At 38.1% G+C, this 17098-nt stretch overlaps 2 protein-coding genes across 3 annotated transcripts in view; one reads left to right on the top strand and one right to left on the bottom strand.

The window, feature by feature from the left end:
- Nucleotides 1-3323, top strand: part of LOC126971542 (protein bark beetle) — a 65957-nt gene extending 62634 nt beyond the window's left edge. For both annotated transcript variants that reach the window (XM_050817827.1, XM_050817828.1), the window contains one exon: nucleotides 766-3323. In XM_050817827.1, coding sequence (XP_050673784.1) covers nucleotides 766-998 — 233 coding nt within the window. In that variant the 3' untranslated portion in view covers nucleotides 999-3323. The remainder of the gene's footprint in view (nucleotides 1-765) is intronic.
- A 1536-nt stretch (nucleotides 3324-4859) lies between these two features.
- The window catches only part of LOC126971588 (ATP-binding cassette sub-family G member 1), a 100294-nt gene continuing 88055 nt past the window's right edge, over nucleotides 4860-17098 (bottom strand). Inside the window, exons 7-11 of the mRNA XM_050817908.1 lie at nucleotides 14840-15087; nucleotides 13802-13970; nucleotides 12863-13119; nucleotides 7953-8176; nucleotides 4860-6835 (exon numbers count right to left, since the gene is read on the bottom strand). Coding sequence (XP_050673865.1) covers nucleotides 6643-6835; nucleotides 7953-8176; nucleotides 12863-13119; nucleotides 13802-13970; nucleotides 14840-15087 — 1091 coding nt within the window. The 3' untranslated portion in view covers nucleotides 4860-6642. The remainder of the gene's footprint in view (nucleotides 6836-7952; nucleotides 8177-12862; nucleotides 13120-13801; nucleotides 13971-14839; nucleotides 15088-17098) is intronic.

Below are 17098 nucleotides of genomic sequence, written 5' to 3' on the forward strand. Positions count from 1 at the left end.
TTGATTCTTTTTGGTATCTTAAGAACCTGATTTAAACTTTTGATTTTGGTCGGAGTGTAAAGTTTGTTAAAAGAATTCTCGCAAATTATTTTTGTTTATTTTTTTTTCAGAAAGCCAAATAGCTGGTTGAACATACATTAAAATAATTAACAAACATAATTCATTCGAGCTAATAATAGGCTTCCACATGAACACGAATAATATTATTAAATGTAACATAATAATACTTTGACATTTACCTGAAAATAAGTAAATTATTTAAACTGATTTGTTTTTTTAAATATAAACAATTGATTCTTTTTGATGTCCTATGAACCTGATTTAATCTTTTGATTTTGGTCGGAGTGTAAAGTTTATTAAAAGAATTCTCGCAAATTATTTTTGTTTATTTTTTTTCAGAAAGCCAACAGCTAGTTGTATATACATTAAAATAATTAAAACACATAATTCATTCCAGCTAATAATAGGCTTCCACATGTACATATGAACAAGTAAAATATTATTAAATGTAAAAATAATTACAAACAAACAACACAAGTTTATTTAAACATTATTAAATAAAACTTGTCACACTCCCATCGCAAGTTGAAATCATGGTAAAAAAAGGTGTAATCTTCTCTATTACAACTACAGTCTATTTCAAAGGGGTACTATTTTGTTTGTTTTCATAACATAAAACATGTTTTATTAATAGGTTCTTTTTTTTAAATAGACCCACAATATATGCCAATAACTTCTTTTATAACAATAACCTACTGTTTTCAGAGGAGTCAACCTATATCGAGTCCCTACCTCCCCCTCCCCCCATCTACACCAACTACAAGCATTACGACTCGAGTCCGCAGTCACAACACTCGCCGGACTCCACACAGGACTTCACGCCGGACCTACACGCGCGCTCCCGGTCCGAAGTCGTCCTCGAAACAGACTTCGACTTTGAGGATCATATCACTGAAGCCAACCGGTCCTACAGCCAACCCTTGGAGACGGCCATGTGAGGATTATTGAAAATATAAAATGTATATAGTCAGTATCCAATATACAAGCAGAAAAAGATATTTTGAAAACACAGACCTTATACTGCCTTAGAGTAAGTCGACATAAAAGGCAATGTCAAAACTTGGCAAAACAATAGTATAATACTATTAGTGATAGTGCGACGAGTTAGACAGAATATGAGAGTAGAAGTTGAGTAACCGGTGAATTTTTCGTTGCCTATTTTCACAAACAAACGCTACATTCTTACGACTGTAATAGGCAAAATGTTTTTAGTTATTCATTCGTTAAATGCTATAAACATTAAGAAAAGAAACGTGTCGTTTAAGCAGGGTCTGTCAGTGCACTCGTACGAGCTAGATAGTATAGGAGTGGATCACGTGTTTGCACTACACGAGTAGGGCCATCCATCACAGTGAAAACCCCGCTTTATATCTGTCAAGTTGAAGAGAGATACAAAAGTTTATTTAGCAGTACGAGGCGTTTCTTACATTTAGTTTGACGTTAGTTATCGAGACGCCTAGTCCAAGTCGCCCCACAACAGCGTCAGAAGAATTGTTCTTCTCTTTTTCGAAACGCGAAGTATGTGCACACTAGCGCCATCTTGGTGTTTTGATACAAGTCGGAAATATTTCTTCTTGCAATCGAAACCCATTATTGATAAGGGACTTACCACACGAATTCGTTGAGAAACGTTGCGTTATGGTGCCGCGGGAAAGAAGTTTTAAAATTGTATACTTTATTAAATACTGTCACACCACAATAATACTCTAAAGCGGACTATGTACGAGAATCCAGTTTCTTGGATAAGCTCGAACAAGTTTTACGAGTACTAGGATTAGGAAATCAAAGACTGAATTATGAAATGATGTCTTATTATTGTATTTCTTTATGTTAAGAGTATCTCTAAGATTATTGCTTTTATATAATTATCCCATTATTAAAAAAATATGTTTTATGAAGTTATTTTTAAGCCGATTTCAATTCTGCTATGAGCAACTTTTATGATATTGGCTGAAATTGCAGATAAAGCGAAAATTATGAAATTTTTATTTTATATTTTGTCAAATACATTTATTACTTTATTTATAACAACTTGTGATGGTCATATCTTGTATAGGTTTTTATAACAAATCCCATGATCGTGCGTCATTTGTTTTAATGAAAACGCGGTCGTGAAACCGGGCTGTATGTTAACACCCTTATTTACCACGAGTGCCTCGAGTACAATCATTGTAAAGGAACGTGCACAATATACATATTTAATGTAATATTATTTTTTAATATTAATATTAGGTTATCACTAGTGCACGATCTCGTAGTTAGTTCATATTGTCTATTTTTACCAAACAGTAAGTACGAAATGTCCTTACGAGACACTGATTTGTAAGTAGTGAAATTATTTTTTATATATAATGAATAATTATGTCCGTCCGTGCGTGTCTTAAATAAATTATATTTATAGCGTTGATGTTTAATTCTATGAATTATTAAGTTTAAGTTGTATATATTTCATGGTTATTGTTGAATTTTTGAAACTTTATGCAGGCTGGGTATTCACTAACGGCCGTTCCCAATATTCAGTCTATCTCGTGAGATAAAAATTGTAACTATCGTTGACTTTACTGTCCACATAAACTGGTCGACGGTAACTCACCTTATCCGTACACGCTGTCTGTCAATGGAACGATATATAGCTTACCAGCGATAGAAGTTTGTATGGAAATTGCAATTCTAACGTCCCAATATAAGGCGACAAGAATGACTTATCGGGTATATTGGGTCAGCTTCAGATTATTGACAGCTAATTATTGACAGTAGAATGGAGTAATTTATCCTCTATCTGTAGATAGTATATCGGGAACCGCCGTAAATCATTTATTATTATTATATTATTATTTCAATTAACAGCAATTTGTACTTGAAAAAGTGCTTCGTTTCATTAAAATAAAAAAATAAAAAAATGTCACCGAAAGCATCCTGTGTTCCTGATATCTACTACTTGAATGCCATGTCTTGTTTAAGCCAAACGCTTAATCCACATAATATTTTATGTGAAAAAGCAAATTGTAATTGGATGGAAAGTGAATACTCACCTTTAAACACTGAATTGAACAATCTAAATACATGCTTTCTAATTAATATTAACTATAATTAATATAAACTAAAATTGAAGTTCTTAATTTTATGTTTAAGGCTTTTGTAATATTTTATAACTATCTACATAGTGTTCTAGACAACAGGTAAAGCATTTTGTAGTTTATACAAATACACACCTATTTTTATTAAATTATATTCAATATACTTATATAAAAATCTATTACTAATTCATGTTTTTTTCTCCAACCCTTAAAAACTGTTCCAAATTGTATAATATGTGGTTAACAAACAATGTGGCATCGAATTTGGTAAATTATATTTTTACCTTTTAAGTTCAACGTTACCAGTTGAGGTGCTATAGAGAAAATATAGGATATGCCACATCAGATGGTAAAATGGTCTTTATAATTTTTTTATGAAAATAAGGGACGAGACGAACAGGACGTTCAGCTGATGGTAATTGATACGCCCTACCCATTACAATGCAGTGCCGCTCAGGATTCTTGAATAACTCAAAAATTCTGAGCGGCACTACAATTGCGCTCGTCACCTTGAGTCGTAAGATGTTAAGTCTCATCTGCCCAGTAATTTCACTAGCTACGGCGCCCTTCAGACCGAAACACAGTAATGCTACACAATACTGCTTCACGGCAGAAATAGGCGCTGTTGTGGTACTCATAATCTAGCCCGCTTCCTGTGCAAAGGAGCCTCCCACTGGTGAATATAGTTAGTGAGTAATTTAGTCATTCTTTATCACAAAAGACTGACATTATTTGACATTATAGTTCACGATATATGATTGCTTTTTGCTTTAACGCTTCAAACATATCTGTGAAGTAAGACTGTATCGACTAGCGCAACCTTGATGGTGATTACTTAACTATTGTGTGCCTTAATCTCGCTTGTCCGTTTCATGCACCAGCAGAATTGTGTCATTTGGAAATTCATGAACGTCGCGTATGGAAATAAGTTTCATGACAGTACGTTTTCGAATATAGAATATGGAGTTTGGTTAGAATAAAGGCATATCTAACACGGAAGAAATGGATTTATTTCATGTGTATCTAGGTTTGGAATTTTATGCAACAGTTGTATAATGAGTCTTAAAAACCCGGTTGTAATGTGAGTCTAAGCAGCCTAGATATACAACGTGTTGCATACACAATATTTTCTACGATTAGGTAATTTTAAATAAAACAAAAGTTAAACAAACAAATATCACAAGTTTTTGAGTTGCCGCATAAATGAGCGGGAAATGGTTTGTAAATGTTCTCTCTGGTGGTTTTATTTTTCCTTCAAGGAATGGCAAAGGTACACCCATACAGCCAACGCAGGAAAAATAAAAGTTACAAAATATACCTAGCAGCATCTTGGCAAATTATACTAACAAGTTTTACTCTAATGATTTAAACATGAAAAATTATGTATGTAATATAGTATGTACCTATTACATACGTAAGAATCCTTCCCTACTCTGTGGTTAATACCACAGAGTATTATTAGTACTTAATAATTCTATGAACCTATGTACCTAACCTATATTCAGTTGTCTGTGGCACCAAAACAAGTTCTGTCTTTTTTGGTGACACTATTGTATGGTAGAAAATCTTTAAACCTTCTATAAATAATGTTTTTTTAGACCATAGAGTATAGACCTTTTCAAATACTCAATAAAGTAAGTATGTACTTGTATTAGTGATCATGGATGTATAAACGACAGATAAATATATAGATATAGAGGCCGGCAAATAAAAACAAATACATTTCATAATAAACATTTAATTCCTTCTCCTTAAATATACTAATAATAATAATTGGAAAAAAATAAGTTAAAAGATACATTTTTTAATAATAATATGTTAAAATTTATACTATGAATGTGATGTCCGCTTTGGGGGCAAAATCAATATCATTATGATTATAAGTCATTAGTCTTTTTTTCCCAATAATTTACGAATACAAACAAGTACAACTTGAAAACACTATGAAAATTTAATTATAAAAAGTAAAATATCAAATTATCTATAAGCATGGACTAGTAAAAAAAGAAGGACACCGCTCCGTGATATTAGCAAGTGACGCACCGGGCATACGGGGTATATCAAATACACAATTTTTTCTCCCTTCAATAATCATATATCCACAAATACTTTTATAGTATTGTTTTTACACTTTTTCACAACGCACAACGGCATTTTAAAATATTTTATTGCGACGCAAACTGATCCGTCACAGACGATGGCAAATCTTATAATGGTAGCCGATCGGCTTGTATTGTATGCGTGGGGCTATGTATTTACGCGTTTACCGGCTTGTTTGGTTGCCTCACTGTTATGTAAGGTGACACGAAGTCGTTCTTATTTTACTCGTCCGTGTCTATAAGAACTTAACTACACCACTAATTACCTATATTTAATATCACACTAATATCGATATCGTTTGACGATAAGTTTTTTTTTTATTTTGATTCAACAATTTAGTTTCTTGTACATGAAGATGTTGTTATGTGGTTGTTGTCACCAAAGAGGATGTAAATACTACGTAATAAGAGGCGGGAGTGCCTAAGTAATAATAGAAATTTAGTTTAGTATGAAACATGCAGGCATTTGACATAAGTTTGAAATAGTAGTAATTGCAGTATTGCGATTAGCGACGGAGTATAATCCGGGCAAGTTTGAAAGCGAACAGTTGCATAAACGTAGTGGATTTCGGCTTTATCCGTTTTTTACAGGATTATAGCCGTCATCTGTCAATCTATCAATGGCTGCACGTTTCATACAATCGAGTGAATCGCTTTTTTCTTAGAGAGTTTCGCTAGGCTGGTTATCACAGGGTTTCACAATGAACTTTAGATATTCACTGGAAAGAAGAAGTCAATGGAAAAGTAAGACCGCAGGGTAGCTTCTCGGTCGGTTTGGTGCGGCATTACAATTCCATCAACAACGGTCTCTCATCTCATTCACTCGCCTCGCCACACATATACTATCTCTTTCAATACAAAGCTTTCTTTTACTATCTTTCGTCATATGTGCACCCAGCATAAGAGTTAAACATGTACGGCCTTACAAATAAACTTGTTATATGGTTATACCTGAGAATAAACCAAGAATATGCAAAATGTTTACAATTAGACATTTTGCTTATGATTGGTTTATTCGGACGTATAACCATTCCCGCTTTCTTTGCAAGGCTGCTTGACATTCGGAAAACTTTAGAATTATCATTGTATTGAAAGTGTTGTCAACGACATAGTCAACATTTCGCATATTCTTGGTTTACTATCAAGTTTAAATTTATACCAAGTTTATTTGTAAGGAGGGAATAATTACTGTAATATATGTATACATAAATCACTTTCTACCATGGAGGCTATGGGCCAAATTGGATGGCAATGCTCTTGGGTTGAAATATCTAAGTTTTTATAATTTGATTCTGCTTTGGCTTACTAATTCTACTGTTAAATCTATAAGTTTACCACTCTCACATCACTTGTCAGGGTCAATATCAATCATACCACCAGAATACCAGCTAGAGTAACCAACTCTGTCAGTGACTACCGCTGATTTTGGTCTTAATAAATTGTCCAATAACTTTGACTGCTCTGAACGCATAGTTAGGTGATAACCTTTGCCGCAATAAGTAATAAGCAGCGAGGTTCGTGGCCAACAGCATACCACATAAAACTCCAAGGTCCACCCAATATGATACTCCTGCCATCCCCATCGTTTTAACGAAATGTCTGAAATTAAAAATAAATGTTATCTTTTTCTTAAGGCGAAGAGTAAGCAGAAAACACGCAAACATGGTGTTTTTAGACAAGGTTTGTGGTGAAAGTATAGCATTTCGAGCTATGAACACTACTTAATCCTGTTACACATATTCTTAAGTCTTATTTGTAGGTTGCTAATGCTTGCTGTTGGTTATACTTAACACTGCCGAGCCTTTTTGAACTACCACTTTTCTTTGAAGTTAAACAAGTTTTTGGCATGGCGTGACGCATTTTTCTTATAACTTCTCTCAGAAAAGTTATTCTTATAGCTTGTACTTTTTGTGTAGGTTCATTTATTCAGATTAGTAGTGAATAACGAGGATTGTAAGCACATAAACTGTTTTCCACCCAAGAATTTTGAAAATATCGGCTTTGTTACATAGATGGCGGGCTGACTCATATCGCTCAACGTCGCTGGCATTTAGTGTCTTAACAACTATTGATCAACTTTTGTGCCCTTAAGCTTGTTCTTGGTGAGTGTTTAAGCCCAGAGTCGTTGTATTGATAGGCTGAATGCGTTCCGACTCCCAGAAATTGCAACTAAGGTTCGATACGAATATGATTTGAAGGATGAATGTCACGTCACCATCATGATCATTTTGATTGTAACATTCATCCTGGAGTGGCAGTAGGCAGGGCACATAGTTCGACGGTCAGATGGCCGTTGGGGCAGTAAAGTCCTCGAATGGCGACCACGTACCGGAAGACGCAGTGTTGGTAGACATGATAGACCGCCGATCTGGTCAAGATCGCTGGTATACGTTGGATGAAGGCAGCGCAGCCAATCGTCGTGGGGATCTTTGGGGGAGGACTTTATCCAGCAGTGTACGTTACCTTATTTGATATTAACAGTAAGGTCTTAAATCCTAATAGAGTATACATTTATTCTAATATGAGACAGCTACGCCTTGCGTTTGGAGTAGCTTTGTGAGTTAAATTCTCGAGACCACAGCTTAAAGTGTCAGAGAGTTGGATGGAATAGGATATGATCAGATCCTTAAGCGGTTTCTTCGTTACGTATTCTTCTGTCAACTATATCTATCACCAATATCCTGCTTCTTTTGTATAGAACTAGAAATTTACTTACTTAACATTCCTGTTTTCACAATAGGCCACTTCGTCAGGACATATGAGGTTAGCCCTGGGGGGTCCGTATACAGCGGCAATCAGACCCTCGAGGCCATACCTCATATAGGAGCAGGCCCGGGCCAGTCTCCAAACGATAGGGATAGGATCGTCTCCATTACCGATACCGTACACTGAGAGCAACATAAGTGGAACAGTTACGACGGGGCCTACGAACATAGAGTTCTGAAACAAATATTCAATTATTAATATGCGTTTCTCCTAAATGTCTTCTCATTAAGATCAGGAAAACCAAACCAACCAGAATATATGACTACTGGGGACACAAGCGTTTGTAAAAGATGATTCCTAAAGGCATAAAAGGTATGAAAAGTATAAAAGGCATTTAGTTTCACAAAATTGATTCCTTTAGAATTCTTTTTGATGTCATTTCTAATACCTATGCTAGATACTAGTACCGCTTCGGAAACAAATGGCGCTCTGAGAGAGAAGAAGTGGCGCAAGAAACTCTCGCAGCTTTTTTTTCTGCGCTCTTTTTAATGAAATATACAATATTGTACTGTCATTGTTGTTGTTATAAAATAATCATAATCTAGTCCCAGGTTGGTGGGTCACTTAGATATTCAGCTGTGGAGCAGTAGGATTAAAGACAGAGCCATTTTTTAGTAAAACATTTAAATTTATTTATAGATAATGCCTGACTATAGATAGATAGATATTTATTTATATAGATAGATAGTGGCTGGAACTTTATTATAAAAGTGTATTCATTTACCCTTAAAGCTATTATGTATCTTATGAATCCTACCAGAATTAGATGAAAAATGATTGATCCTTTATAAAATATGTTTTTGTACTTTTTTTTTTATGGAATAGGAGGACAAACGAGCGTACGGGTCACCTGTTGTTAAGTGATCACCGCCGCCCATGCTCTCTTGCAACACCAGAGGAATCACAGGAGCGTTGCCGGCCTTTAAGGAAGGTGTACGCGCTTTTTTTGAAGGTACCCATGTCGTATCGTCCCGGAAACACCGCACAAGGAAGTTCATTCCACAGCTTTGTAGTACGTGGAAGAAAGCTCCTTGTAAACCGCACTGTGGAGGACCGCCACACATCCAGATGGTGAGGATGATATCCTAACTTGTGACGTGTCGTGCGAAGGTGGAATTCGGCGGCAGGAATTAGGTAAAACAGCTCTTCGGAACACTCCCCGTGATAAATGCGGTAGAAGACACACAATGAAGCGACGTCTCTACGCAACGCCAAGTGATCCAGCCGTTCACAGAGTACTGGGTCCCCGACAATTCGAGCTGCTCTGCGTTGCACGCGGTCAAATGGATCGAGCTGATACTGGGGTGCGCCAGACCAGAGATGACAGCAATACTCCATGTGTGGCCGGACCTGCAGCCGCGGCCGTACAGCGCTAGAATGTGGGCCGGCTTGAAGTATTGCCGTGCTCTATTAATGACGCCCAGTTTCTTTGAAGCCAATTTGGCTTTGCCCTCCAGATGGCCACGGAATTGGCAATCGCTCGAGATTTCGAGACCCAGTATTCCAATACTAGGCGAGGCTTTTAGGGAAGTGTTGTCGAAGAGCGCTGATGCGACAAATGGGGTTTTTTTAGTGGTAAACGCGCAAACTTGAGCCTTCTGGGGGTTAAATTGGACAAGGTTCAATTTACCCCATTCCGCGACCTTCTCAAGAGAGGACTCGATAGAAGACACAAGTTTCTCCCGGCACTGGTCGACGATTTCCCGAGAGAGATGTGCATGGCCCGTGTATACGGCATCACCAGTGCTGCATCTGCATAGCAATGAATGTTGGAGGTGTCCAACATATCATACAGCACACAGCCTTGGGGCACTCCAGCATTCACGGGCTTCGGGTTCGAGCAATGTCCGTCGACAACGACCTGTATGCTGCGCCCAGTGAGGAAGCTAGAGGTCCACTTGCACAAGCTCTCGGGAAGCCCAAATGATGGAAGTTTAGAGAGGAGCGCCTTATGCCATACACGATCAAAGGCCTTCGCTATACCCAGGCTAACTGCCAGGCCTTCCCCCTTGCTTTCAATAGCCGCAGCCCATCTATGTGTTAGGTATACCAGAAGATAACCAGCCGACCGACCATGGCGAAACCCGTATTGTCGGTCGTTGATCAACTGGTGACCCTCTAGGTATACCAAGAGCTGACGGCTAATTATGCTCTCCCTGATTTTGGAGACCAGGGAGGTAATAGCAATAGGCCTGTAGTTTGCCGGATCCGAACTGTCTCCTTTTTTTTGGATCGGATGGACAAGGGCTGACTTCCATGAGTCAGGGACTACGCCTTTGGAATAAGAGTGCCGGAATAAACGCGTTAGCACCGGCGTCAACTCAGGGGCACACGTTCTAAGCACGATTGGAGAAATGCCATCCGGCCCGCTCGACTTCCTGACGTCAAACGAAAACAGAGCTCGCCTAACAGTTTTCTGTCTGAACTGTACTTCAGGCATAGAGCTCTGACACCGCGGGATGGTCGGCGGTGTTTTTTCGTTGTCGTCAAGAGTCGAGTTGGAGGCGAAAAGAGCGCACAGGAGATCGGCTTTCTCTTTTGCCGTATGGGCCAGGGTGTCATTCCTCATGTGCAACGGCGGCATGGACGGCTGGCTGAAGTTACCAAGAGCAGCTTTCGACAACGACCAGAACTTGCGTGTTCCGGTCGGGTAACGGGAAAGCTGCTCGCCGATTTTGACGACGTGTTTTGACTTTGCACGGGCGATTTGCCGCTTAAAAAATCTGGAAGCACGGTTGTTTTTCCTCTTCAGAACTATGCAGTTCGGATCCTTTGTGTCCAGCGCCGCAACCCAAGTTCGATACGCCTGTTTTTTGCAGTCAGATGCTGCTTTAACTGCCGCATCGAACCAGGGCTGTGATCTGCCACCGATCGGTACTACAGAGCTTGGTATAAAAATATCCATGCCCTGTAGTATCACATCGGCTACTGCAACGGCGCAGGCACTAGGATCATCCGAAGGGAAACAAACCCTGCTCCAAGGGTAGGATGCAAAAAAGGAACGCATCCTATCCCAATCTGGCGTGGGCGTCGTATAGGCACTACACTCCTGACCAGGCAATGGTCGAACGTTCCGAGAGGGGCGTCGACAATGACCTGGTAACCATCGGGATGTGTAGTCAGCAGAAGATCTAATAAGGACGGCATGTGGCTATCCACATCCGGGAGCCGCGTTGGCGACTCAACCAATTGGGACAGGTCGTACGCCAATGCAAAATTATGCACAGATCGCCCTGCGTAGTCTGTGGTACGTGATCCAAGCCATTCGGCATTGTGCCCGTTGAAATCATCCAAGACTACGATTTCAGCGGAGGGGATCTGTGCAAGCACGTCGTCAATTGAACGCAGCCCATGAGATGATCGGTTTCTGCGTTACCACTATGGGACCTGTAGACATACGCATAGATGCGGACGCGGTCCTCTAAATGTACGCGGAGCCAGAGAGTGGACAGGTCCCTACCCTCAAAATTGCCGAGACGGCGACAGCAGATATCCTCCCTAACGTACACACATACCCCGGCATGAGGCAAAAAATTGTGCTCAATTTTGTACCCGGGGTACGTTAAATATGACGTATCGCTAGGTCGAGATATCTGCGTCTCCGTAAGGAAACACAAGGCCGGCTGCGCCGTCTCAAGGTGGTGGTGGACGACGTTTAAATTGGAGTGAATTCCCCTGATATTGCAAAAGTCCACGTTGAGCGTGGAGCGGGGTGCCGTGGTGTTTTGGCCTCGTTTGTCCTCGGTCATGCGCGGTTCTGTGCCCACCCCAGAATACGAAGGGCAGCCCGAGCGAGAGTGCTCGGGGAGGGATTCTCCGGCTCTGGTAGAGCCGGTACTCTCCTGGGGTAATATCTCTTTACGGACCGCTCTCATATTTTGTTGGGGGGAGGGGGTGGGGGTAAGGGATGGCCTCCGGTCCTCGACACTAACCTATGCGAAACATAGCGGCACTAGGCCGCTACTTCACGCCGGTATTCTGTGCGAGTGTGGTAATTAACCCGGACGAGTCTGGCCCGATTGTGCTGATGTCAAAAGACGGCTGCGTGACTCTCCCACTTCTAAAAAGCCCTTAGTCGCCTCTTACGACACCCATGGGCCTGGGACTCCCCTATTCTTTTTATGCCCCGGGGAAAGTACAGGGCAAAAGAAGGGTACTGAAGTCAGTTGCCCAACTATCAGTGATTCATGATCGTACAGTGACTGTGAATAAGCACTGCTATGTCAAATCAAATCAAATCTTAATTACTTTATTCATGTAGGTCACGGAAAAAACACTTATGAATGTCAAAAAAATATTTTTTCTTAATGAATCTACCGCTACTTCGGTTGAGCTAATGATGATGAATTTAAATGAAACCTACGTAAATATTTACTAAAAAAACCAGTCTATTTACCTCTCTCTTTTTAACACTTTTTTAACATCCACACCACTATTTTATTAGTTACTAGCTGACCCGACAGACGTTGTTCTGTATATAATAAATAGAATAATGTTTTTTTATATGAATTTGTCAATAATATATCATAATATCAAAAATTACTTAATATGCACCCTGCTGTCGTGATGAAATTGTTTCACAGCAGAACTGTCAAACCGTGCGTCAATAAAATATTCTCTCATAGAAATTATGTATCGACACATCAAAGGAAAAACAAATTTCCTGTTTTTATTTAATTTAGCAGCATTTTCCTATTTATTCACCTTTTAAACCTTCTCTGGACTTCCACAAATAATTCAAGACCTAAATTCGCCAAATCGGTCCAGCCGTTCTCGAGTTTTAGCGAGACTAACGAACAGCAATTCATTTTTATATATATAGATTTATGCTAAATTAATTTAGTTGTCAAATAAACATACCACAACACTTAACGTGGACGAAATAACAGTACCCAAAGATTCTGATATAAGCGCCACCAATATACATATTGTTACGAACATCACAATTCTTTTGGGCTCCATTGGTTGCTCTGTCCACGGATACACTATCACCAAGTATAGGAGTGCGAAGAATATTGTGGCTGGTGTTCTTGATACGAGCATTGCAGCGAAGTATGGCTTCAGTCCGTACCATCTATTGAAGTACTCCCGTTTTATAAGCATCACTTCAGAGGGAACTGAAAGCAAATGACAAGTATGTTCAGCTTTATGTAACCAGGAAAAAAGGTTCATTAATTATGGGTTTTGAGATCGCGGAGACTGGAATTCTTCATAATACAATAGAATTAAACCAACGTAACGTCCACTTGTAATCTTTGTAACATCTGCATTCTGAGAAAATAAAAAAAAAACATTTACCTACTATTAATTTAATCTGAATCTGGTATTTACTGACAAAATTTTTGAAAAATCTGTTAACAGTTAATTTATCATATTTACGCTGTTTATTAAATACTATCTTTTATCCGTGACTTCGTCCGCCCTCAAAATTCTCGTCGACTCTGTGTACTCTATGTTCTTTCTCGCATTGTACGTGAAATGGACATTTTATGTTTATTAAAATTGTCAAGTCAAATAATAAATAAAGTACATTTTACAAAACAAATAATGCAAATATATTTCAAAAGATATCCGCATAATTATTGGGACTCCGTTTGTAGGAATTTTATGTAATATCAAGCGTCAACTCTTGAATATAAAAATCTGATAGACAATAGAGATACAGTTACGGGGCTTTCAGTGACTAAATTACCCATGCCGCAGTAAGGCATATGTCACCAAAACAAAATATTTTTATTAAAAAGAAGTCTATTTTGGCAGCTCATTTTGAAACTTGTCCTAAACAATCAACATACTCACAGGCAAGTAAGACAGGCATCATAGTTGTATACAGCATGGCCATAACACAGGCAAAGCAGAACCCAAAATTGAATAAAGTTTTAGACGCGTCGTATCCCATTTTGCTGAATAACGCGCCAACTATCACACCTATAAATACATGAAGGCCGAATCTGAGCCTCAAATAACCCTGAAAAAAAAAACATTTATTGATTTCGTTCATATTTTTTATAGTGATGTTACTTAATATCATAATCGTGCGGGTCCTGATAAACCGTGGTTTTTATTTGTCTTTATTGGAAATACTGAAGAAATTATATATTACAGTATTAATAATTAACAAAGTGATGAATTAAAAATGTATATTTCCATGAGAAATAAGCAATGTAAAATTCCTAAGGTATGGCTACACTAAAAAAAAATAGACGATAAAATAACTAATACAAAATGTTAAATGTTAACGGAAAGTACTTGAATAAATTGAAGGTGCTTATATCCCAGCGGATACTCCCAAGGGAGGGCCGCTTGCGCCTCTCTCCCCAAGAGAAGGTGACCTTCGATGAAGGCTTAGAGTGCACTTGCCCAAAGCTAACCTCAGGTGGAGATTAGTGGGCACTTAGGTTTTTACGTGAGACCCACATAACCAACGCAGACAAAGGCTGCGTTGCTATGCATGAGCATTCACCACCTCCCTCCCGTCGCTATCCCGGACGCAATTATCCCCTTTGGGCGCAAAAAAAATTAAATTATATTTAACAGTATGACGACATGAACTCTGAACGAAATTCATTCAAGCCTCATCTCGAAGGAGGAGACTCCGGATGTGATGCATGTTCTGCTTAAACCCTTCTTTATTTATAATATTGTTCTTTCTAGAAAAGTAAAATAGCCATAAGGAATAACGATTTTTAAGGACTTTTGTTTTGTTACGACAAAGAAGTATAACTACTTGCGTGCGTACATAACACACACCTATTTTAGATTAAAGTTCTTAGTATCACCCTATTCGAATAAAGATTTGTACATGAAATATTCCAAGGTTTTTTGCAATATACTCACGGCATTTCTAAATGTCTGCAGCGCCATTCTTTTGACTAGCACTGAGAATTGCTCGTACCCAGAGCTCTCATACTCATAGGTATGGCTGGATATAACTCCACTGTTGAGCTGCTCTATGTCCAACTCTCCACATCCTGAGTTCTCCATCTCCAGGCCGTAGTCCCGCCAACGCTGGCATCTACCATTTTCTACTGCAGCTACCATTCGGTCTAAATGCGAACCATACTCGCCGCTGGATACTTCTATAACTAGAAAAAGAAATACAATAAGGAGTGACAATAACATAACATAAATAAATTAAATTTATAAGATCGGAATAAAAATTGATAAAATAGATACTTTCTAATGGATAAATTCATTAGAAGCCCGTTTGGTACAACATTAGGCGTGAAACGAGTCATTTATTTATTTGCATGCAACTGGCGATGGGAGTGTGAGAAGTTTTATTGATTAGCCCGAATGAATAATGATTTTTTTTAATGTTAGTACAACTAGCTGTTGGATTTCTTAAAAATATAAAAAAAAAACAATTTGAAAAAAAAAATATGATAGTAAATTAAATCCAATAACACTTGGTAAACGTCATGAACCTACATCAGTTCGTAATTGGGCTTTGAAATGTAGAGAAGAACTGATCAGAAACTCCCAGCCCATCTTTAAAGTTGCTTAATGCAAAATTAGTTTATACAATTCTATAAAATTTTAGGTAGCCTGTACAGAACCAGACAAGAACCATGCATTATTATCTTCAATATAATCTGCTTTAGTATAGTAAGCCTTCTTTATTATTATAAATTGCTCTAATAGCCCTCTTTCGATGCACAAACAAGTACATATACTATCTAATATATAAAATTCTCGTGTCCCTGTGTTTATTACTAAGCTCCTCCGAAACGGCTAAACCAATTTGTTTGAAAATTGGTGTGTAGGTCTGAGAATCGGCCAACATCTATTTTTCATACCCCTAAATGATAGCGGTCTCGCAAGTATTTTTTTATTTTTTATTTTATTAAGATTCAACATTAAAAAATACATACAACTTCAATTTTTAATTTTTTACAAGTCTACGATCAATACCTATTTTTGTATCGCGATTTTTATATTATTCTGTTCCATCCACAGATCCGCAAGATGGCAATCGAATATAATAATTATTGTAGCACGATAAATTTTATGTACGATATAAGTATTTGGTAGATCTGAGAATCGGTCGTCATCTATTTTTTATGCCCCGAAAAATTTTTATTTATTGATTTTTTTATTTCTTTAGATGGCAATACGTTGGCTGGGTCAGCAAGTATACTATGAAAATCCGCAGCACATGAAAGTTGGAATAAGTTGCAATACTTATTAAATACCACTGTGTTGTAGTATTATCCAAGGCATTGATACTTTCCATCTTTCGATTCATTTCAAATTTACTCTCTGCGAAGCATTATTATGAAAAAAAAAACATTCTAAAATTAATAATTACCGCTTCGATACTTTATTTTTAATATTCATCATGTGTATTTCTCATCATTATTTAATATCACTGCATTGTATAAGGCAGGGCGTATCAATTACCATCAGCTGAACGTCCTGCTCGTCTCGTCCCTTATTGTCATAAATAAATACAGAATTGAAATTTCTACGAATCGACGCATATTGCTTCCGACTAGAAATTTCCCATGCGCATCGCCTACCAATAACCATCATCGTTAACCCAAATGTTACGCCTGTGAACACACAAATCGATGCATCAATGGGGCTCAACATTATGGCAACAGCACTTATGGTTGCAAGCTACGCTTATCAGATGACTTACTAAGATTGATCGTCTCGTTTTCCATTCCTAATCATTGATTGAATTACCGATTTTATCATCCGTATAATACGACGACTCTTTTCTGGGTTTCAAACCTATTTATGGATTTTTACTTTTGTGTATTTAAATGAGTTTGTGCATCTGGGTTCAAAGTCTACAAGAGATAGAAAGTGTGAGAGTGATATTGAAAGTAGAGTGAATGCAGGAAACATGGTGAATGGAGCTGTGCACTCCTTTATAATATGTAGTATATATGTAGTCGGAAGGTGTCTGACAAAGCTCGTTCGGCTGTGCATGAGGGGGTGTTGGTTCCGACTCTCATATACGGAAGGGAAAGTTGGGTATGGCAGAAGAAACATGAAAGCAGAATAAATGCAGTTGAGTGATGATTGTTGATAATAGGAGTTAAACTGAGTGAAAGGATAAGACATATGAGATAAGGTATCGTTGTG

This window comes from Leptidea sinapis, chromosome 24 (assembly GCF_905404315.1).
Source record: "Leptidea sinapis chromosome 24, ilLepSina1.1, whole genome shotgun sequence".
NCBI classification, from domain to species: Eukaryota; Metazoa; Arthropoda; class Insecta; order Lepidoptera; family Pieridae; genus Leptidea; species Leptidea sinapis.